Consider the following 24,604-nt stretch of genomic DNA (forward strand, 5'->3'; position numbering starts at 1 on the left):
GGGGCGCGCGCGAGGGTGGGGGTGGGGAGGAGGAAGGTGCGCGCCGGGGGCCGGGGTGCAGTACGCCCGCCCCGCCGGAGCGGCGCCCGCGACAGCTGCGTGCTACCTTTGCTGTGCCTCCCAGGCCCAGCGACAGTCTCACTAGGGTGTGTCCGCCCCCCACGCCCACCCCCGCCGCTCCCCTGCTGACCCAGAACTTGATCTCGATCAGACTCTGATTTAACACAGTACCTGTTGGACCCAAGCTGTGTGGAGAAAGGGGAATGTTTGGAGACACGCAGACACCTAGGAACTCCCCCCCCCCCTTTCTGATCGCCATTTCATTGTTTTATTCTGTTCTATTCCTCTTGTTTCAACCCATCGGTCGAATTAGTTTCAGCGTTTGGGGATTTGAACGGTCCTAGACCATTGTGAAAGGACGTCTGTTTGCTGTGGTTAAAAGAAGACCCCTGTTTCCGATAATGAACTTTTCAGTAACCGTGTATGGAAATGTACACATTAGAGCTGTCGCAGAGGCGCCGGTCTTCATCTGTAGAGCATGCTCATTTCCTGTGCACCTGGGCAAACCGCTTGCACAAGATGAATGTTGCGTTGGAAGCTGGGGCTTGTTCAGCTGAGGACTGGTTGGCGTGGCCGCAGTCAATCCCTGTGGCCATCAGGAAGTGGAGCTCTTTAAATAAAAGTTTTAAATGAGTGTATATTATTATTTTGCGATAACAACCGTTACAGATAGAATATAAAATAATTGAAAATTCAAATTTTAAGTCACAATAAGGAATTTAAAGTCATGATGACATAACTTATTATATAATTATGTGGCTTGCTTTCATGGAAATGAAATTCTTTATCAGAGGTTCAATGTTTACTTGCTGTAATTTCTTGTTTTTTAGCCTATAGAAATGGTGTCTAGAAGATTCGACAGTCTTGTGGTGGTGTAGACAATTTCAACAAATTGTAATTTGGAGAACTTAGGTTCTCCATTGATGATTGATATTGACAAAGTTAATTTTTTCCGAAGAGCTACAAAAATTTTCATCAATGTGTCTGTTAAATTACTATTCTGAATAAATTACAGTATTTTGAAGGGAGAATGTAGATAAAAAAGCATTACATTTTAGTAAGTTAACTTCCATACTAATGAAATTTCCATAACAAATAAGAAATTACTATAAAAGATTCTACTTTATGTAACATTATATTTTAATATCTAATAACCTGATAATTAACATAATATAATATTCTATAATAACTAATTTGTCTATGTAATATTTGTGGATTATGATGGCAAATGTATACAGAGAAGTTACTTGTGGATTTAAATGAGAGGATTCAGCCACACCATTTAGCACAGAATAGAAAAAGCAGATGATAAGAGCTATAATATCAAAAACTCAAACTTAGCCAGTGTGCTAATTTCAATAGAGATCTACTCTAATTTTAAGATACTTCCCAATCAGTTCATCAGTTAGAGAAGCAGTTCTTTACTTAGAAGATCAGTTGATTTTAGGTGTTAGGTCAACAAGATCATTTGATTATCAAACTCATTTCTCTTTAGTAAACTAAATCACGTATGTGTATTCTCAGTTAGAATAGGAATAATTTATTTGTCAGAAAATTATTGTAATTAATATATAAAAAGCCAATCTTTGGAGCCAACAAAGATAATAAATTTTAAAAACGTCTTCAGTAATTACAGTGTCTATGACATGAATGGCATCCCCTCAGAAAAGGCCCCATGTTAGGGCCTCACATCAACAGTTGCACATGGAGACCCTGTTCTTTGGTGAGAGAGAACCTGGAAGGGTAAGAAGAGAACATGAACCCCCAGAATAGGGGTGGATGGTGGATGCATCATTTTGGGGTTGTTCACTGCATTTGTGAATGTATGCCGAGGGAAGTCTTTTCTGATTACTCATGGCCACTTAAAACCGTTGTCACCAATCACAACCTGCTTGAAACTCCCTCCATTCTGAACTTTGCAGGTAATGGTGACTTGGTGACTTGCTATCTCTGAGCATGAGTTTACTTATCTCCACAACAGGCCAGGATTGCTGTAAAGGGTCCTACTACAGTAGGTTCAGTAGTTACATAGGAGGCTGCCAGTGATGGCAGCTCTAGACCCCAGAGTCTCAGGTGAGATTCCATTAACAGTGCTGACATTTTTTCCTGTGATTCATCCTTATTTTAAAAAAATTGACACTTCAATTGAAAAAGATTCAACTACTTTAGCTCAAATACCGGAACACGTATATATTTTAAAGAGATAGTTTGTGTTGTCTAATTTGTATTGTGCATCCACTTTGTGATGAACTTGCCAAAGTTCAAAAAATAAAAAATTTTATAAGTTTCTCAGTCAATGCACATTTATATGGCCTATAAAATGTAAAGTCCTCATTACGTTTTATTTATTAAATTATTTTTTGAGAAATTTTAAAATGATGGAATATGCAAAGAATGCTATAATTAACCCTTTGCTTCCATCTCCCAGAATTAACAGTTATAATTATATTGGCATATTTGATTTTTATTTAGAAACAATAAAGAATCACATAGAATGGAACTCCTCACCACTTCCTTTTCTGTTCCTTCTTCCCTACACTCCTCCCATAAGAAACCATTGTCATGAATTTAGGGTACAATCTTACAGTCCATTCTTATATTTTTATACTAATTATAATGAGTAATAGAGATGATTGCCCTTGTTTGTTTTAAAGTTTTTCATAAATGGTATCATAGTTTACATTTTATTCTGCAGCTTGCTCTTTTTCTTCAACAAATATGTTTTTTAGGTCTATGCATTTTTAAAGAATAGATCTTTAATTCAATTGTAAAAATGGACTTGAGATACCTTTCAGTTCTTCCAGTGTTTTTGCCCTTTTTGGTCTCCATTATGTTTTAAATTTTGAAATGAGATCACCGACTTATAATAAAGTTGGAAGTATAGTCTGATACATATTTCATTTTCTCCTGAGCCATTAAGAGTGAGTTGTTGACATGTTGTCCCGTCACTTCCGAATACTTTGATGTGTATCTTGTAAGGACACTCCAACATGAGCACAATACAGCCATTAAAGTCTGGAAATGAGCATTGATACATTACTGGCATCTAATCCTCAGACCCCACTAAAGTTTGACCAGTTCTTCCAATAATGTCCTTTACAGCAAAGGGATCCAGTCCAACATCTTGCTTTACATGTAGTTGTCATGACATGCCTCTTTACTCTGAGTCTTATGGACCCAGAGTTGCCTGTTTTATTCAGTGGGTTAGAATGGATTATCTTCTGTTGCTGACATGATTTATACTGTTGCTTAAATTTCCCTAATTGGGTCAGTGCGAGTGTCTCTAGCAGGCCTCTGCGTACTTTTGACACATCTCCTTCATTACTAGAGCACTTTTTAATTTGCTTGACACAGTCAGATGTTTCATGCTTATCCTGTATTTTCCCTGCCCTAGCCCTGAAATCAGCCATTTCTCTGAGGAGTCTTGGTTTCTTTTAGAGGAGAATGGTATTTAGAAGCCAGGATGTGAGCGCTGAGTTGCTATCTAGGTGTAGCTGCTCCCAGGCCCTCTTAGTAGATAGAGCAAGGGAATGTCTGCCTGGGTACGTATACACATATACACAAGCACACACGCACATTCGCATCCACGTTTATTTATCTATATCGAGAACCATGAGTTCACAATGCCTCCAGTTCCAATGCAACATCACAGTGCTCTTTCTAGTTTTCTCCCTTTCCAGATGAGAAAGTTGACTTCCATTATCCCTTATATATTTCCTTATATGCTCTCTCATGCCAGTCTTTCACCATCACCCCCACATGGATGCCCTCGTTATCCCACTTAGGTTCCAGGACTCTGTATCGCCCCTTCCCGACTCCGCTGAGACCCTGAACCCTATGCCGGGCCTCCCCTCCACCTAGAGACACTCCTCATCCCTTTGGGCTCCGTCACTGCAGGCTGGGCCTCCTCTCTGTGGGGGAGACCTTCACGTCCTCCCTGCCTCTGACACCATGCACGCCCAGGCCCGTGCAGGGCCACCCTCCCCACCCTGCTTGAGCTCCGACTGCTGATGCCAGTGTTCCCACCCACGCGGATGCTTTCTTTTCCCACCTTGGGATGGGACACCCAAAGCCTGCTTTTGCAAAGTCATGAGATGATTCTTCCATGCTTTTTTTTTTTCTAAAAGCTTTATTGTTTTACCTTTCATTTTTAGACTTGCTATTCATCTGGAATTGATTTTTATACAGAGTGTGAGGTAGGTGTCAATATCCATTTTTTATATGCCTATCCAATTGACCCATCATTTATTGTAAAGAATGTGATTTTCCATACCAGCTATATATTTTAATATATTTTACAATGTGTTTTTCTTTTGTGTGCTCATATTCTACTAATCTTGAACCTAAAGATCCTCATTGCCAAGTTGCTAAAGTCAGGTAAAGTGATTATTTGCTTACCCAGCATATAGATTAGAATTAGATAAAAGGCATAGTATAGTGAAATTTCCTTTAGACTGCAGAAATGGGGAAAACCCCATTCTCCTGAGTGAGACCAGGAGAACCCTGGGTCTCTGAGATTCTCTGTTGAGCACCCAGTGTTTTCTGTAGCACTCAGGTTTTCAGTACATAGAAATGAAGGCTCAGTGATATTCAGAAGAATCTGGCAAAAATTTGCATTACACTTGCCCGGCCCTACCTATCATTGTTCCTGCTCCTGTGACACTGAATGGGTTCATTATCCCATTTGAAATTGGTAAACCAAATTTGAGAATTAAAACACTTACTCTGGCGGACTTTCAATTTTCTCCCTCCCTAATGTAATTATCCCCCCTCCGCCCCCAAATTAAGCTTTTGGTGAAATATTCTTTTTTTTTTTTTTTAAAGATTGATTGATTGATTGATTGATTGATTGCTATGTTGGGTCTTTGTTTCTGTGCGAGGGCTTTCTCTAGTTGCGGCAAGCGGGGGCCACTCTTCATCGCGGTGCGCGGGCCTCTCACTATCGTGGCCTCTCTTGTTGCGGAGCACAGGCTCCAGACGCACAGGCTCAGTAGTTGTGGCTCACGGGCCTAGTTGCTCTGCGGCATGTGGGATCTTCCCAGACCAGGGCTCGAACCCGTGTCCCCTGCATTAGCAGGCAGATTCTCAACCACTGCACCACCAGGGAAGCCCTTGGTGAAATATTCTTGCTGTTACTTAATGGTGTTGAGAATTGTGGAATTTTATGGAAAAAAGTTATTTTCCAGATTTGTGTGGGGAAAACTGAAACATGGGGAGGTTTAGGAACTTTTCAAAAACTCTCTTAACTGGTCGGTGCTAGACTTCCTGATTCTGAGACCCTGGTTTTGCCCAAATCAGTTTATTTTGATGTTTTGTCCCCCATAACAAGTTATAATTTTATGAGATAGGACAATATTTCATCGAAATTTTCCAAAAGTATAAAGGTGGTATAAATATTAATGCTAGAAACTAAGAGTTCCTATTTCCTGATATGGTGTCACACGTCACCTGTACTACCTTCTCAGTGTGGTGAGATTGTTTCTATTTCATTCGACCTCATATCAGATAGACAGTGGAGCATTTTCTGTCACGGGTATGCTTTCTCTGGCCACACATGTCAGTCAGTCCAGCAACTGCCCTGAAAAAATCTGATTTATTTTTTTATTGTGAAGTTCATTGCTAAAGGTTGGAATTAAAATCTGTACTGCCAATCGTTTTAAAAAAAACTATGAGTCACAATATTTCAGAGTCTTCAAAGAGTAGCTCTTCTTAGAGAATCCATTTTCACCTGTTGACTAACAGCTGCAGATTCAAGAATCTGGAACAAATTCAAGAGCTTGAACAAAAACAAGCTAGTCAAATCTATTCTTAGCAATTTATGACCAGACTAAAATACTTCCGGGTTTTTTAGCTTCAGGAGATCTTTTTTAAAACCTGAGATCACAAGGCTATCATTAATCATAGCTGAGATCTATAGTAGTGTGAAAAAGTGACCAAACCACTCCTAAAACATAACAAATTTGGGCAACTGTCATAAGGTTAGTGCTTTGGTCAGAGAGGGGACTTCTGTGCTGGTGACTTAGGACTCTTGGATGGGTAGCGGGCCTTCAACAGCTTAAAGGCTTGGTGCCACAGCCAGCTTTAAGTTTCTTTCAGAGTTAATTTTAACCTGATTTCATCTATATAGGAGAATGAACCCCACAACTCACTAAGAATAACCACAAGCTCTGGCTCTTAGGAAGTTGACTGCAGCCTTAAGGGGACTTATTAATATGGTGTACTGTAGTGGGGGTACTAAGAAAGTGGAGTCCATCTACCTGTGTGAAGTTTGGTGTGCTCAGCGATAGGCAGAGTGAAGTTTGGTGTGCTCAGGCGTAGGCAGAGTGAAGTTTGGTGTGCTCAGGGGTAGGCAGAGTGAAGTTTGGTGTGCTCAAGGGTAGGCAGAGTGAAGTTTGGTGTGCTCAGGGATAGGCAGAGTGAAGTTTGGTGTGCTCAGGGATAGGCAGAGGAACATCAAGGGAGCTTGAGAAGGAATAGATGTTAGGGAAAGAGAGATTTCTGGGCTGGTGTAGAGTACTTGAGCATGCTTGCAGGCTGAGAAGAGTCAGTGACACAGAAAGACTGAGCGGGAAAAATAAGTTGGAAAGAGAACTTGAGGAATAGAGTGATGGAGATGAATTGGACCAAGAAGAAAGAGGGACGAACAGTCTCTTTGAACATGGGAAGGCTTGGCCGTTCTACAGAGATGATAATATAGAGCTTTCCTCCCTCTGACCAAGGCAGAAGCGATGGGGAATGCACTTTCTCTGGACTGAGGCATGTAGGTCAGATAAGTGCTCTGTTTGTGAAGCTTATCGAGGCTACGTAGGTGTTTATTGGTTTGAATAAATATAGCGGTCGGAGTCTCTGTAGCTTCTTGTAGACTTTAATTCAGCTCGCAGTATGTGACCTTCTTCTTCCTAATGCTAAGCTGCTTTATGCTTTTTAGATACCGAAGGAGTTGCACTAACTCAGGTCACTTGATCACACATTAATAAAAGGAGTTCATTTCCCTTGCTGTATAAAGATACCTAGAATGTGTGCTTCCAGTGGAGCTAATGAATTTGCAATGATAAATTCATATTCCTTGTTTGGTTTCAACTGTGAGCTATGACATGAGTCAGAGGTGGTATCCGTGACCATGGAACAGAATGAAACTTCTAAATTGAACCAAGAGCCTGGCCACATTGACAGCATGCCTTCACTAAACTGAATGTCTAGCCAGTTAACACCAGTAAAGACAATGTCAAGAACAGATCAGTGACTTTTTGAGCTGGTAGAAGTCTCAGGGGTCATCCAGTCTGTTTCCCTCATTCTGCAGAAAAGAAGTCGAAGCCCAGTGAGTCCAGTCTTCATCCAGAGCTATTTTCATGACAGTCTTCTTACTTACGCCTTACTTAATCATATCATGACTTAATATTTTTATTATTCCACACTACCTTTTTCTAGCACTCACAGAAGAAATGATTTTTGTTATAAAGAGAACAAACATAGACTGTAAGTAAACGTCGATGTAAATAAAATAATACAATAGAGAATTATAACAATGTCTAAGATTCATAGGTTTAAAGATTTCCAAGCCGTATGACTTATTACTGGGGAATATTAGTGAGGTTAAATGCTGTTTTTTCCCCTACTTGTTTGGTCCTGTACCAAAGTTAAAACTCTCTGAAACTTTTCCTCATCTATAAAATATTTAGTTGGCAAAGTTGTAAGGAAAAAATTACATTTGAATGTGACCAATATTATGTCAAGAATTTTGTAAGCATTCAATTAAAAATATATATACTGGGCTTCCCTGGTGGTGCAGTGGTTAAGAATCTGCCTGCCAATGCAGGGCACATGGGTTCGAGCCCTGGTCTTAGAAGATCCCACATGCCGCGGAGCAACTAAACCCGCGAGCCACAACTACTGAGCCATGTGCCACAAGTAGTGAAGCCCACGCGCTTAGAGCCTGTGCTCTGCAATAAGAGAAGCCGCTGCAACGAGAAGCCTGTGCACCGCAACGAAGAGTAGCCCCCGCTCACTGCAGCTAGAGAAAGCCCACGCCTGGCCACGAAGACCCAGTGCAGCCGAAAATAAATAATAATAAATAAAATAAATATTAAAAAATCTTTAAAAAAATCTCTAAAAAAAAAAAATATATATATATATATATACTAAATAAAATAGATGTAGGCAATTGAGGGACCTTAGTTTTCTTTCTAGCTATAAGATTATAACGTAGAATATTGCCAGTGAGTCTTTGGTGGGGACAGGTTGCTTGTGAACTCAGGCTTTTAAAATTGTCCTCCTCAAATGAAGAAAAGTTCCAGTGGACTTCCTGAACCTGATCTGTCTTAGTGTGAAATGTCACTTCTCCTGGGATCACCAAGGATAGGAGTCTAGTTCTGTGACTCTTCCAATTTGACACAGTTGTGCTCATTGTAATTGGACCCGGATTTCCAACACCAAAGAACAATTAGAAGAAATAACGCCACCATTTTGAATCTACGATTAAACCATGAAAAGTATACATAATAATAGTTAGGTGCTTACTTACGTATTACTTGCTAGGAAATTTGTTAGATCTTTTGATACGAATTATCTTGATTTAATCCTTATAACAAACCTGTAGAGTAGGGATATTGTCCTAATTTTATGGTTGATGAAACTGAGAGATTTCATGATTTCCCCTATACCTTACAGCTAGGAGATTGTAGAGCTTGGTTTCAACTCAGCTCTGCCCGTGTCCAAAGCTCATTTTTGTAACCACCAAGCTCTAATACCTGGAGTAAGTTATACTGAAATGGAATCTAGGTGATAATTTTTACAAAGCGTACTGAGGGCTTTGTTGTCCCATGAAAGCCTTATAATCATCTTAAACTAAAAGCTACTAAATCTCTTGTGCAGAGATAATGTGAGGTGGTCTAGAGCATGGATTTGGAAGCCAGGCCACCTGCGGTCAAATTCTGGCTCCCCCTTTTACTACAGGAGAAACCTTGGATAACCTCTTTGTGTTTCAGTTTCCTCAACTGTAAAATGGGAAGAAAAAGAGGACCCACCTCACAGGGCTGCTGTGAAGATTGGATGAATTAGTATCGTTAAAGCACTTAGGACACTGCTTGGTACATAGTAAGAGCGATGTAAGTGCTGGCTTATTGCTTATTGTATCAGCAATGATCAAGCATTTTCCGGTAAAGGAAAATGAAGCATCTAAATAAGAACGAACATTCCTACCCATGTTGTTTCTTTTGCTCCTGTGCATTTCTAATCTTAGGACTCTATCTAACAGATTAGTGACAAATACATATTTATATTAATAGTGTTCTTTTAAAAAATAACAGCATTGTTGAGATATAATTCACATACCACATAATTCACTCATTTGAAGTGTGATTCTATGATATGTAGCATATTCACAGAATCGTGCAAACTGAGTTGAAGACTCTTCAGTCTAGAAGAGGCTACGAGACCCCCAGTGCTAAATTTACTCAAACCAGTAAACACTTACGCACCCTCAGTGAGATTCACAAACGCAGCACTTATCTGACCTAAGTGCCTTGTTTCAGAGAAACTGTGTTCCCCATTGCTTTGGCCTTGGTCAGAGGGAGGAAAGCTCTATATCACCTCTACAGATCGGCCAAACCTTCCCAAGGTCCAAGAGACTGTTAGTCCCTCTGTCTTCTTCTTGGTCCAGATCATGCCCATCACTCTATTCCTCAAGTTCTCTTTCTAACTTTTTTTTTTCTATATCTAGAATTCCTACCCTTGAAGGCATTCCTTTAGATGAAAGGGCTGTCTCCAGAACAAAACACAAGTATTAGACATAAAAGGGGCAGTAGAAAATTATTAGTACTTGTTAGCAGGAATTAGCCTTTTGCATTGGCTGGCAGAGCAAGCATTAATCTGAGGATTGGGATCAAGGACAGTCTTCATGAGGAGGAATGAGAAGGTTTGCAGCATGAAGCAGTGTTCTGGAAGGGTCATGGTTGGGAGCTTTGGGAACTTGGACAGCAGCATCTGGAGCCCAGATGTGTGAAGGGGCAGGCAGGGCAGCATGTGCAGCTGTGTGTGGCATAATGGTACACAACGCAGGCTCTTGCATGTGACGTTGGTAGCATAACCCTGGTATTTTAGTGAACCACAGATATATGTGCACTTTGGCATTTATACACGTGATAAGTAATTCACACACCTGTGTTTTTCAACCCCCTCTACTTCAGAAAAGGAGATGGAATGGGAATTTGGTCTCATGAGAGGTAGTTCTGAAACTCACAACATAATTTTGCTCTTGGTACAGAAATAATGACTTGTATGTACTCCTTCGCCAGATGAATAGTTGAATAAATAAATGCATGGAGTAATTTTCAACCCAAACAAATATTTGGCATTTTATATCTTAATTTTAAATCTATATCCTTAATATTTATGATAGGGGTAGCAATTAGGTTTTAAGAGCAGCTATTGTATTATTCTTTGGATAATGGAATTGTGCTTTGGGTTTTTCATAAGTTGAGGTATGCTGACATGCCTTATTCTTAGAGGAAGGAAAACATGTTGTTAGACATTCTCTGCATACTTGGACAAACTTTTGAGGTAATTCAGAAGATAATGTTAATATCTCATTTTATGTTCTTCTGATGTGAGCAGTGATGAATAATAGTATTACAGAATTTGAAAGAAAGAAATTATGATAAAGCAACCACTTCTTCTAGGTGCTTTGTTTTAAAGTTAATTGCATGAAGCATTCTAATTAGCTTGAAAATGTCAATTTGTAAATATAGCCAACACATTCAAAAATCCATTTTGTTGTTGTGCCTAGTATTCAACATCTCTTACTTGGTAGGTGCTCAACTAAATATTTATTGAGTACTCTACAACATGAATAGAAGCTTAAGACGATTATCTTGAAATAGTCACGTAGATCAGGTAAATGGTTTATTTACTTCAATTATCTGAATACCCTCAATCTGTCTCCAATTTTCTTTTTTTTATGCTTAAGATTCAGATGGCACAGCATTTTAAAAAAAACATTAGGCCGTGATGACAGGATAATATAGAATAATGGTTGTAAGTAGTAGTTTCCAAGTACTGAAATAAATCTGTTCAAAGGACAACTTGACAAACTTTTGCAACTCAAGTTGTTAGTAGAAGAACCCCAAAGCTCCATTCTGCCTATCTTGGGATATTCCTGTGATGGACAAACTTTAGATTAGCGTATGTAGAGATAATCTAAACTGTTTGCATGTCACATTAGCCATTAGCTTTACCTTTGCTTACACAGGTGCAAGTGTATGTGATAACTAGAACTGTTTTTCACTCAAACAGTCGTCCTATTGGTAGAGAGTGTAGCAACTCTATTCTGCATTTACTCTGAAAAAACAGCAATTTAGTTAATCATAAGTCCAAAGTTTATAGATGCCCAGTTCTGTCATGGATCATTTCATTGCTCATTGCTAGCTTTAATAAGCTTATAAATATAAAAACAGTGACTACTCTGCTTTCTAAGAAGACATGGTATTCTGAGAGCTAAATAAAAACTAGTTGGCATCCTTTGTTCATGGCATGAATTCCTATATAAGACCTGGTGTGAATTCATTATTGAAGGACAAAATGCTAGTATGGGGGAAATACTGTTATTTGTTTGCTTTTTAAACAAAGTTTTAATTCCTTTCCATTTTAACATTGCTATTTTCACCCTGTACGTTACGTATTTTAAAATGATTTTTATATTGCATTCATTTCTATTGATTAGTTCTGTCATAAATTCCTCTATATGTTTAAATTTCTAGATTTAATCGTCAAAAGAATAAAAATAATGAACATGCAATTTTAGAGTATGCTTCACAAGCCTTAGTCACAGAGACTGAATTATCAGCTTTAAGCCCTATCTTTCCTGAATTTCAGATTAGAACTATACTACTACTTTTTTTCCTCATTATTGAACATCTGAACTTAAGAAGTTCATTATGTACTCTACTACGTATAAAATATGTAAAATATAATTTTAAGGAAAATATTGTCTGATATCCAACATAAAATGTACATTAATGTACAATATAATGTCTAATCTACACTTTCCTTCTCATGAGTCTTTCATTCTTATTTAACTTCTTTTTAATGTGGTACACATACCTTCAACGGCACTTCCTGACTCCAGAGATGCTGTTTTACCTTCTCCAGATAACACCAGGCACACTTCCGCTGACAAGTGCCTTGGGTGTGTGAGGGGGAGGGGCAGAGAGGGGACACAGTGGGGATTAAGTGATTTTCAAACAGCTTGTATGTGATCCTCCTTATCGTAACTCCACCTTTATCCCGTAGTCCAGAAATGCCTGGTGCTGTCAATTCCCATGCTGTTTCAAGATGCTGGAGAGTAAATTGGGTTGGTTTTCAGTTTTCTCCGTTGCTGCTTTGGATTTTAACTTTCTCAGGTTTCCTAAGTCAGTTACCATGCATTTGCCCCCTAGCTTCCACTCTTTTAAGATTATATCCTTACCAGAAAAAATATTTTAAAATAACATCTGAACAAAAAAAGTAATGTATTTGAATATATTCATTTCTTTGATTGCAGAATTTTCTAGTTTATTTGAATAGCTCTGTGAATGAATTTGTGTTTTGGTTCAGGGGTTCCAGTTTTGATCTCAAATGCCCATAGGGGCCAGGCAGGTGTTCTGGCTCCTCTCACTGGTTCAAAACCTCAGACAGGTCAGGGTCAGAAATAATTAGTTAAGTTTGGGAGAATCCCAGAACAATACAACCCAGGCCCTATTTTCCATCTGGGACAATAGGAGAATCCTTGCTCCAGGCCCAGAGGCAGCAGCTGCAGTAGGTTAGAGATGACTTTGTGACACAGTGGTGAGACTGAGGGCCTGAGACAGTCCCCACCGCCCCAGCTTGCTGGTTCCCATGATTGTACTTGGAGAGGACAGTTTCACAAGCTCCGCTGTGTCCCCAGTGAGGAGCATGGGAAGTAGGTAAGACATGCAAGTAACGGGGCATTGCCGTGGAGACACCATAGTGAGAGGCAAGGTGACAAAGCAGAGCCAGGGGCCAGATGGGGTTCATGTCTGAGATGCAAAGGATCCATGAATCCAGGGAAGGCTGAACTGAGACTTTTGGAGGTGGTGGTAGAGGTGGGCTTGTTGCCTGGTCCCAACTATGTTGAGAAAACAGAGCACAAGTGGAATCATGGATTTCAGCAGAGAATACAAGCAGGACCCCAGGAGACCAGCAGCCCCTCCCTTCCTCAGGGGGTCCCCTAAATGTCTCCTCTTGGAGGTGCCATCTTGGGAAGGAGAAGGTGGTGGTGGTCAGCCTTGAATAAAGAACTAGCCTTGATAGAGCCTGAACCTTGACTTTGAATATTTATCTGAAAGAGACATTTAAAATGAAAGAGACTATTTCAAAGCAGCAGAAACTGTTTTAATCTGAAAGAGACTGCATCACCTTTAACTAGCAAATTTAAAATTTCCCCTCCTATCAGCAGAAATTGTGGGCTCAGAAGAGTGAATGAGTTAATGAAAACTAAAGAAGCCACATTCTTCTTAAAATACCTGAGTTGTTAGTGTACATGATGAGATATGACTGGGCCCTCTCATTGGAATGTTGATTTTATCTGAATTCATTGAGTGCCACTTCGTTAGGTATTTTAAAAATGTTTTATGTATTTATCATGTATGTTGCATCCAGTAGTATAACTGTTTGAATATGAAACTAGAGAGATCTAGGGAATTTCTCCCTGACATGCACTATTATAGTTAAAACAGATAACAGACACCTGCAGGCTGTCTTAGAATACAGGATTGTCATTTGTCGTAAGTACTGCAATTGCAAAATCAACTGGTTAAGGAAGGGCAATTAGACTCCCCCTAAAATCTTGATGTTTACGTGTTTGATGGTCATATTATAAATGTAAAATATAGAGTGTGACATAAAAATGATTGCTCTAAATTTCATTAAGTTATTGCAAGCGCCAAAGAGAAATACAGTTGAATGTATGTTTCTGTTATAGCAGGCATCTGCCTCCCATTCCTTCTCCTGAGGATACAATAAGTGTCTAAAAGCTTGGTTCTACATTTGGAGTCAGCCCTTTGCTCTACTTCTGCCCCAAGCCGTTAACGTCTGCCTGTGAGGGTGCGCCTGGGTGAGTGCATGTTCCGTCTGACGGAGACTTAAGCTTTGGGATAAAGAGTGACGGTGTCGTAGCCCTCTGGGGGCCTCATGCGGGCCCGCGCGTGGATTTCGCAGTACAGCTCCCCCTCCACAAAGAAGTAGCCCTTTTGTTTGAGGTTGAGGTTACAGTCAGCACACACGAAGCACTCTGGATGCCGATGCTTGTCCCTCGCCTTCACAACCGCACCACTGTTGGGGGAAAAGGAGGCCTCGTGAAAAAAAACCCCACAAAGCCAGAAACATGATACAAAGGCAGACAGCACTACAGATAAGGCAGGTGTTATCTGTTTCACGGTCAGGAAACAATAGCTGCAAACCTGGGCACAGCTGTGGAACTGATGTAGTTGTCAGGGAGAGCCAAGACAACCATAGTAAAGCTTCGCATGTGTCTCTCTGTTGTTGACGTGTGAATATTTTTCAGATTTTTTTCAAACAGATTTTTTTTTTTTTTAGAAAAATGATAGGATCCTTACTTCATGATCATTCCCTGTTGTTTCTTTGAAAGAGGGAGAGATGATACAGATAAAACAGACACCTCTGCAAAGGATTCTGATTTTGGCCAAGGTTGTTGTCTACACAACTAAAAGTCCCTCTGATTACTGTCTAGCTTGGTGGTCCAGCCTCTATTCTATGGAATACAGAGAGAACAGGTCAAAGGGCAGAGATGGAATTTCCACTGGTGGGTGGACTTGGCCTCTACCATCAAAACAGTTTACTCCGACTTGGGAGCAATAATTGCTTTGGGTAACATCACAACCTGTTGTGTGTTATGAGGTCCTGTCTGCTCCCAGCTCCCTGTCCTGCTTGTTTCTCTGTCTCACAGCCCCTTCTGTGCTGTAACAAGGCTTATCTCCCACTGCCCTCCTGGGATGAGTCCTGGGTAGGTGGACAGATGGTGCCTCAGTGTGTGAGCTAATGACAGAGGAACAGAAAAAAGGGATGGAAGAGGTGGCCACATGGGGCATGAGGTGGAGAGACTGAAACGCTCTGGTTCACTTGAAGATTTGAACTAGCAAGTGTGGCTATTCACACATGAAGTCCCTTGAAATGGAAGCTGACTCTATGTCTAAAAATCATATTTCAATATTTGTGCAACTTAAGAAACCACGTAAAGATAATGTGTTTTAATTAATAACTGGGTGACCCCCATATTTGTTTTCCTGGGTTTATACAGAAAAGGAAGTGTTCAAAGACTATATACATTAACAAAGGGAGGGCTTTTTGAAGTGAAGTTATTCTTGGAAATGACTTTTTAAATATACTTCTGGGGCGGTTTCTTTTCACCAGAATATATCTGAAATTATACGTCAAGATATCCGACTCACATTCTATGCTAATTTTGGGGTACATCGAAGGAATTCTGGTCAAAATGTGCCAAATGTGTGGACATTATGTTTCAAGTTGATGAATAGAAATTTGTTTTTCATAAAACTTAAAGGCTTTTCTATATACGGAGTCTTAAAGTACAAGAAATAGAGAGCTGACAGCAAGATTTATGATGAATTTTGGGGTTGACAATGAAACTTACACAATGCCACTCCCACATTTGTCACAGAGTGGCATCTTCTGTGTGCTGCCAGCACCGCCGTGCACTTTTGTAACTGGAGCTCTCACACTCCGAGTTCCAGCAGGACGGTCATCTGAAAAACAAAGTGTTTCCATTTATGGCAAGGGAACAGCTGGCAACAGTTTATACTTTACTTCTATTTTAAGGTGTGCACTTTAACCTGAGGAATTCTTAGTTGCGCCCACGATATCATTTAGGAAGAAGCAGGACTGGTTCAGGAATAATTTGTTCTGAAACGGGACCTTACAAAACAAAATTAGTTAAAAATTGTTGTAGTTGTTGTCGTAGGGCGCTGTTACAAAATGCCCAGAGGGGCAGAGAGCATTTTGCATTCTTCTCTTTTTAATTGTGGTAAAATATACATAAAATCAACCATCTTATCGATTTTTAAGTGTGTAATTCAGTAGCATTAAGTATATTCCCAATGTTGTGCAACCGTCACCAATATCTATTTCGAGAACTTTTTCATCATCCAAAACAGAAACTCTGTACCCAGGAAACATTAATTCCATATTCCCCCCTCCCTCCAGACCCTGGTGACCTCTATTCTGCTTTCTGTGTCTATGACTTGCCTATTCTAGGGTCCTCATATAAATGGAATCGTACAATATTTGTCCTTATGTCTCTGGCTTATTTCACTTAGCAGAATGTTTTCAAGGTTCATCCATGTTGCAGCATGTATCAGAATTTTCATTCTTTTTTAAGGCTGAATAATACTCTACTTTATGGATATAGCACATTATGTTTATCCATTCGCATGTGGATAGACGTTTAGGTTCTTTCCACCTTCTGGCTGTTGTGCATAATGCTTCTGTGAACGCTGCTGTACGAGTATGGGTTTGAGTCCCTGCTTTCAGTTCTCCTGAGTATACACGTAGCAGTGGGATTGTGGATCCTATGGCAATTCTATGTTTAACTTTTTGAGGAACCACCTTACTGTTTCTCACAGTGGCTGCACCATGTTACATTCCCCATCAGCAATGCACAAGGGTCCCCATTTCTCCATACCCTCACCAACACTCATTTTCCATTTTTTTTTGATAGTGGCTCTATTAATGGGGTATTTTGCATTTTTGTGCAACTTCTGAAGGACAGTATATCTTTTGGAAGTGGAAAAACATTGGTAAGGGTATGAACTCTGAAGACAGCAGGAGTGGGCTGGAGACCCAACTCTGTTTCTTACTTGCTGTGTGACTTTGTACAAATCCACCCTCTCTATGCCTCATTTTCTCTTTTGTTAAATAGGGAAAATAATAGCTCCTACCTCACTGAGTTATTGTGAGCATTAAATGACCATGTGTGCAAAGCACTCAGCACAGGATTTGGAACACCGTAAGGGTTCATTCCAGTGTTATTTAAAGATTTTGATGATCATGATACCCTGGAATATGGGGGAGGCTGAGAAATTTTGCAACATTTTATGATCTATAACGTGAGCTAGCCCTTGACTACTGTGGATGGGATTTATCTTCAGCACCCTTTAATCACCAAGTTGGTGGCTACCTGGATATGTCTGGAAGCTCCTTTCCTTAACCAAGCACCACCCAAGTCCTTTTCAGCAAAGAATCATTTGATGACTGATTAAAATCGGTTTTTAGACTCTCGTTCCCATTATGCTTGCTGCCCTCCCCCACCCTGATCCTTCCAGTAGCCTCTATCAATAGCATTTCAGCAGATGTTCACGACTGCTCACCGTCGTTCACTAGTTCCTGGAGCACCCTGAAGGAGCCTGACTGGCGAGGCTGAGTAGGTTCATTCCGATTGTCGTGCAGCATCCGGTACACATCCGACTGGGGGGGCACTGGGGGGGCCGCGGGTTCACTGAAACACAACGTGGTGGGCGAAGCAGCTTCAGGAGTGTGTGTATGTGCAAGAAGCCACAAGATATCAACAAGCAGTGATCACTATATTTACAGCAACTCCTGAACAGAGATTCAGTATTTTCAAGGTAATCTCTATTATATCAATAGCTAAAAATATAATGTGAATTCACACGGGTTGCCTTAAAACTATCAGTAATTAACCTGGGGGTCACATCAGCATTTCTCCATGTGGCAAAATCCTTTGGAGGGCAACTAAAATGTGATTGTTAGGAAATAGTAATTTAAAAAATAATGCTTGTGTCTGATGGATATATAATTATAATGTGAACAAAATTAACCTTTCTCAGAAAAAAAAAGACAACATACACGTGATAGAAAGTGCACGAGTGAGCCCGGTTTGATTATTCTCAGTCATAAAGATGTCAGTAAAATTCAGATTCGTTTCTGATATTAAACCAACAGTGTATGGTTTAGTTTTGTTAACTCCTGTAGACAGCAAAGGTATCGTTTTTCTTGTAAATTGAAGAAATTCAACTTGTCAGTGTTTGAAAGTGCATAATGTAGCAACTTTCACAGAGAAGTCAGCTTTGTTGGCTACTAAATAGCCACATTATAATTCATTTACAAAAATGATAGAAGCTTTATTTTAATAAACTTTCTACAGATATATTCATGGTGAACAATAAAAATACATGTCAGGCACTGAGATGCTTTATTATTTTATGTCATTTAATTGCATTATCTAGAAAAGGTAGTTGCTATTTGCACATATTTTTATTACCAGTATCATATTTGGAAATAATCATCTTATATATCTGAAACTCCTTGCAAATGGCTTTGAAATACATTATGGTATTATTATCACATTGTATTCATCCCAAGAGTTATCTTTGGGATATTGTTACATAGCACTCATAAGCATTATCATACTTTATAATGGCTCTATAATATTGAAAGAAGTAATAAGATTTTATCTTATAATAAATATTTTTAACTGAAAATGCTTGATAGCAAAAGTACTTTGAACAAATATGTATAATAAAGAAGAAATTAGTCAAAATAGAGATCAATGGAAATTAAATATCTATAGCAGTAGCTTGAGATATTCACTTATAAACCCTTATTCATGGCAAAAATTTTAAATGAGAAATAATTAACTCTCCACAAGATGCCATTAGAAGAGAAAAGAGGTATCATCTCTTTTAAAACTTCTCTGAACCTCCCATCCCTTTCCCAGTTTTTGACCCCCCAAGGAGAAACATAGATTATCCCAGATTATAAATCACTTTTGAGAAGTGTTGTACCAGACATTCGTAAACTACACTGTAGTTTTTCAAAAGACATATACGTTTGGTCCTTCCATGATTTCAGTTTATTGTGATCTGTCACATAAAACTCTACTTGGTTAATTTTTCAAATCGCCCTTATCATTAGGCCTAGATATCTGCAATAAATCCTTAGATTTATTTATTTATACGGAAAAAAATCCATATTTCTTTTCTTGAAAGCTTTTCACAAAGCTTTCTTTCAATGATAAGACAGTGTTACAAGACACCAGTAAAGCTGACATTGCCCATGTGTTTAGTTAATATGCCGATGGTTCAAAAAGACTCATATTACCTCATTGAGGGTGTTTCACCTAGAGCTGTTGAAACCTGACCCTGAAGTGTTTCCATAATATTGTCATCTGAGTACAACTGCATAGGTGTATTAAACTGAGCATGTATAATCTTCACACCAGGAAGTTCCATTTCCAAAGGAATGTTAGGGGCCATCTTAGCAGCAACTTTCAAGTCACCTGGGCAAATAGTACTAAGAGTACTGACAGAAGAAGGGGTGCTACGTCCACTGCCACCGTCAATACCGGACGGAGTACTGCATCCACTGTGTTAATGACCACGTTACACAGAGATGACACAGGAACCAGAAAATCCAGACAGGAGAACACAGAGAACAAGTACAGAGAGGTTAAAAGTAAGAAGTGAATTAAATCAAATGAAAAAGAAATATTTATTTCTGGCTAGAAGTTATTTTCAAAAGGGAAGACATTTAAAAATTCATGATTGAAAAACGTTTAACAAAATTAAAAGGTACAGGTGATATTGCATTGTTTGGCTCTGTTCTACTAGACAATATGTTCTACGAGGCGAAGGTTTCATGTAAAAAGAGCTGTGCATAAAGGAAGTGGCTCAGGGAAATTACATTAGCAGGACATCCTTTTACATTTCTGAGCTGCAGTTTTTAAAACTAAAATATCAATGAATGATCCTTCACAAATAGTAATATGAATATGCAGCATGAAGATCCAATCAGATATTTAGGTTAAACATTTCAAAATAAGAAGTATTTTCAGAAATGCAGTTGGGCCTTAATTGAATAGTAATTGGCAACTTGTAGGTTATGTGATAGAGATTATGTTTTAAGACTATTTTGTAAATATTTTACTGTTACTATTTTAACTTTTTCTACTTTCATTCTTTCATTTTGTGAAGACTACACTTTAAAAAATTGTTCGGTGATTTGATATAGGCTCTGGAAACAGCCAATAAATGCCTGTCACCTTGAAATGAATGATTAGAGGGGAAATAAGGTGATCTCAAACTCTGTGAATGCTACTTAGAGCTAAGATATATATATTTCTTTCATACATAGCTATTTCTTTTAAAATTTTGGAAGCACACATATATTTCCATGCATAGTTCTCATTTCCTTTTAAAGACAAATTAAGGCAGCTCATTATTAAAACATCAGAAAGGCCAGTCATGCAATTTTAAGGACAACTACAGAAATTTCTTATTCTCTATGAGTAGAATTTTCTATGGATAGGAGGTTAGTCATAACTGATGCCAATGACTAAAAAGCCATTTTTCTACATGCATTTTAAGTGCAGCATGAGAAATGCATTTTTTGAGAAAATGGAATATATTGTTTTTTTTAAGCACAGTCATTTAAGACAAAGCTAAAAGAAATAGTAATATTAATGTGAGCTTCAGTCATGCCTGCAGGTTAGTGTTGCTGTAAACTGAAGGCAGAGAACAATTTATATGGTGTGTTTACCTGAAAATCAGTGTTCTCTGAGGGCTCAAGTATGGCCGCATACCTGCATTTACTCTCTAGGGCTACTAATGCCAACCTCAGCCCCATTCAGAGAGCAAAAACCAAAAGCATATATTGGGCATTGATTTTATTGGCTTCATCAATGCTGCAGCCTTGTTAGTCTGGGCAACCCATGTCACTAGATGAATTAAAATTTTTTTTTGTGTTGTGTTATCCAGGTCAACCACCTGCAAAGACTGAATGGGGCAGGTATATATGAACTTGCTCCTTCACTTCCCAACTACTGAGAACTTGTTTGAATCTCAATCAGTAAATTCGTTGATCACATACAAAAATGTCAAATGGTTTATTCACCATTTTCATAGGCTCAACACTATGCTGAAATTGACTTCAGTTGGTAAAAGAATAGAAATAACATTTCAGTTACAGTGCAGTTTAGTCAGGATCGTATTGATTTGACCTCAGTATAATGAAGTTTATTAAATTGTAATTTAGGGATTTGAAACACTGAGTTTCAATATTGGGAGACTTGGGCTCAAAATAGTGAACCTTTTCAACAAGCATTTATAACTACTCGACCTTACTGTGTGCCAGGCATGTTGCTAGATTGTGGAGAGGTAAACTGTGGTCAACTCAGAACTTACAGATATACCTTATTTTACAGTTGTAATTAGTATTACATTTTTTTCTGTTATTAGTGTTCTTATATACATGCATGCTTGTGTATATAACTTTATTTAAGCAGAGATTGTGTCTTCTATTTCCTAGTTTCTTTATCATTCTATTTAAGGGCCTATGTCTATTGAATAGATAGGAAATAAACCCTAAGCAAAAAACAATTATCTTTTTATAAATTTCTGGGACAATTTTAAAAGAGCTCTTGAACTGATGCTTTAAATAAAATAGTTTTCATGGACTCTAGTCACTGTGGAGATCATCACGGGTCACCATGACCTATTCCTGTGACCTGGAAAGGTAGATGCTATTGAGATTTCTTGACATTGACTTACTGGCTTGGCAACCTGTAAGGCTGATGATACACTCAATTACTATCATACACCTGGGTAGATCATTAGACAGAGAACTAATTTCCCTGGTGTGTATATAGACTTTTGGGGACATGCTTCTGGAAGTGACTTGTCCAAAAACCACTCACCAGATTGTATTTTATCATTTGGATCTAGCCTTGTATGTATTTTTAATGATAGCTGTGGCTTTAAACATTTACATATTTTCATATGAAAATACTGGTCTTTTAATATGCTTCAGTTATGATGAAATCATTGAAAGAACCCTAACTAATAGTAAGACCCAGGGAAATGAATATATTAGCATCTCCAACTTACTTCTGATTCAAAAGTTGTTTATTAATGGTGTAGTTATTGCTTGGTAAGTAGCCACTCAAAATTCCACCTTGATGAAGAATCATTTGGTAAGAACAAGAAATTGAGAAGCTAGAGCAAATAGTGAGGGGGCACAGGAAGAAAGGAAGGATAATAGAAGCATTTTTATAATTTTTTTAAGGTTTGTGTACTGGTACCTGTTTTTTAAGCAGATCCTCTCATCTCTGTTTTGCCACTCCCCTCTTCCAAATTTAGCTAGATTGAAAGGCACCAGCTTACAATGACAAAATTATGAGTGGCTTATTATTATCACCATGTTTGAATTAAATGAAAATGTAAAAGAAGGGCATCACAAACCTGAATCTCCTTGACTTTCCCTGAATTTTTATAAAATTAAATGTTATTGGTCTTCAGCAAAAGCAAGATCTGTGTTACTCTAATGTATCATTTTATTTGAGCCTCGTGGAGTCCTATAGCTCAAGTTAGTGAGCTTACCATTATGCTAAGCTCAAAAGAATGCAAGTATATCCATTTTACTCTGCTTCTCTGGGAAGATGTATATATTATGTATATATTTATTCAATAGTAAAAGAGCATTTTAACTTTTAATCCAGTTATTTTAATGTTATTTAAAGTGGGGTTGGGAAGCTGTTGAATGTGGAGAAATAGAGAAAAGATACAGAGGAAAATGGAATATGAAGGAGGGAAAAACTAAGAGAAGCAAAAAAAGGATTGTTCAGAGTTGCCAGTATGAGGGAAGGGCAACAGCTCCTGATTCTTCTTGCTACTCAGGAAGTCTGATTAGGTACTCTTAGGCTTTTGTTCCTTTATCTAATGAACACTTGTTGAGCATGTACTCTGTCCCAGCCCCTTTTCCAGGTGCTGGGGATATAATATGTAGTGGGGGCAGATGTATTTGGTAGTCATTGCCTTTTTAGCATCTTTCTCCTGCTCTTTTGCTCCACTCCTTCTTTCTGAGTCTGATACCACAAAATTGTCTGACTTATTTTGAGGTAATCCTCTGGCCCTGACTGTAGCTTATAGAAAGGTCTGCACACAGAAATCATATATCAAGTGATGACTGACCATCCACAGCAGGCATCATAAACTCAGATGTCTCCAGGGGCCAGGAGGGTCACACATATATGAAACTGGGCCAGGTATCATATGCTTAGGCGTGATGGGCATTTTGGCAAGATAGAGAGTAGATGTTCCATCTTAAACTTAAATTCAGTATTTTTAAAAATGGGAGGGTTAAATAAAACATTGTGAATTGACTCCACCCGTGGACCCCTATTAGTGACACCTGATGTAGATCATTATTCAATGATCCTAACCTGTTAGGATTGATCCAGCCTAACCCCCAACTTCCTTCCTCTGGGCTGATTGATGTAGCTGAGGTCAGAGGAATGGGTTTGAGGTTTCCCGAAGTCACTATTTCCTGATGTGGCAAGACAAGGCATTAATTTCTTTCCTCGTAGGTTGGAATTCAGTTTCTAGAGAAGATTTGAGAAGGATCATCTGAAGATGATCTGTTTCTCTAACTGACAGGCAAGAAGAGATCTTGCTCATTTTTATTCCAGTGTGTGCACAGTTACCCATGAGGGTAACCCAGTAAATCTCTCTGCCTCCAGCTCTTTCTTTCTTTATACTTATTTTCCCCAAGTGGAAAAGTTCCTTTTCTAGTGGCTTCTCTTCCTTTGCAAGTATCCATAAGAACGCAAATTTATTTTTATGTAAGAGCTAGAATGAGTGCGATTACCCACTGGGCTCTGATGGTGCAATGAGAATTAGGTGCTGAGATGGGATGATCAGAGACAAACATGGAAAGCTACAGCAGCCTTTCCACATTTGCCTCACCTGCTTCCTTACTCCTGACCGGGGGCTGGTTTTCATTTTTGTTCCTGCTGACTGGGCCTTCCTGCCCTGGGATAGGGTATGTCTGCCTGCCTCAAAAGGTCACTGTGTTCTGGACGGGATCCTCAGAACAGCAGGGGTATCAGTTATAAATACACACAGCGATTGCATAATATTTCACAGCTCTGTAATCTGGTCAATATTTACTCTCTTCTCTGCTAAGTGAATTTGTTTCTTTTGCTTTTGAAATAAGCTTCAAAATGAGAAAAGTCACTCCAAACACCTAAGAGTTATGTGTCTTGGTGATTAGTAGGATTTATTAAAGATGCATGCACTCCAAACTTCACAATCTTAAAGCTTTATGACCTGCTTCGGCCTGGGATTATGAAAGGTTTGGGCCGAATATTGTGCTTGTGTTCAAAGTAGTTCACATCCTGTAAAAACAAAGGATTAAAAAAGTCCCTCAGTGGAAGACTAATATATATATATATATATATTTAGATAAAATTAAGTGAACAATAATCGTACAGAAAGGATTATTTACCACCAAATATTGACATGACTAAGAAGGGTGATGATGGAACCAGAGCGATTTCTTCCTTTTAACCATCTATTCACTAAATGTTCGGGAACGGGCAGATTGGACTCCAGAACATTAGAACCATGTTCTAGATGCTTGTCTTTAAGATAAAAATCTGATCGTGCCTTCAGGAAAGTAAAAATAAAACAGCAAGAGCTGGACTTTTGAAAGGAAGAGAAGC

General features: G+C 38.9%; 2 protein-coding genes across 8 annotated transcripts in view; one reads left to right on the plus strand and one right to left on the minus strand.

Annotated features, from left to right (window-relative positions):
* The window catches only part of TLR3 (toll like receptor 3), a 507,043-nt gene that overhangs the window by 26,208 nt on the left and 456,231 nt on the right, over window positions 1-24,604 (plus strand). The window contains exon 1 of one of the 5 annotated variants that reach the window (XM_059909530.1): window positions 9,047-9,164. The exons of the other annotated variants lie outside the window; for them this stretch is intronic. The gene's annotated coding sequence lies outside the window, so the exon portion shown is untranslated. Of the gene's footprint in view, window positions 1-9,046; window positions 9,165-24,604 lie in introns of those variants that run through there. 5 annotated transcript variants of the gene reach the window in all.
* Window positions 13,425-24,604, minus strand: part of PDLIM3 (PDZ and LIM domain 3) — a 30,501-nt gene continuing 19,321 nt past the window's right edge. The window contains exons 4-8 of one of the 3 annotated variants that reach the window (XM_059909783.1): window positions 24,210-24,277; window positions 19,207-19,470; window positions 17,457-17,584; window positions 15,725-15,836; window positions 13,425-14,385 (exon numbers count right to left, since the gene is read on the minus strand). In XM_059909783.1, coding sequence (XP_059765766.1) covers window positions 14,196-14,385; window positions 15,725-15,836; window positions 17,457-17,584; window positions 19,207-19,470; window positions 24,210-24,277 — 762 coding nt within the window. In that variant the 3' untranslated portion in view covers window positions 13,425-14,195. The remainder of the gene's footprint in view (window positions 14,386-15,724; window positions 15,837-17,456; window positions 17,585-19,206; window positions 19,471-24,209; window positions 24,278-24,604) is intronic. The other 2 variants (XM_059909784.1, XM_059909785.1) reach the window with 2 other exon arrangements.

This window comes from Balaenoptera ricei, chromosome 21 (genome assembly GCF_028023285.1).
Source record: "Balaenoptera ricei isolate mBalRic1 chromosome 21, mBalRic1.hap2, whole genome shotgun sequence".
In the NCBI taxonomy this organism is placed as follows: Eukaryota; Metazoa; Chordata; class Mammalia; order Artiodactyla; family Balaenopteridae; genus Balaenoptera; species Balaenoptera ricei.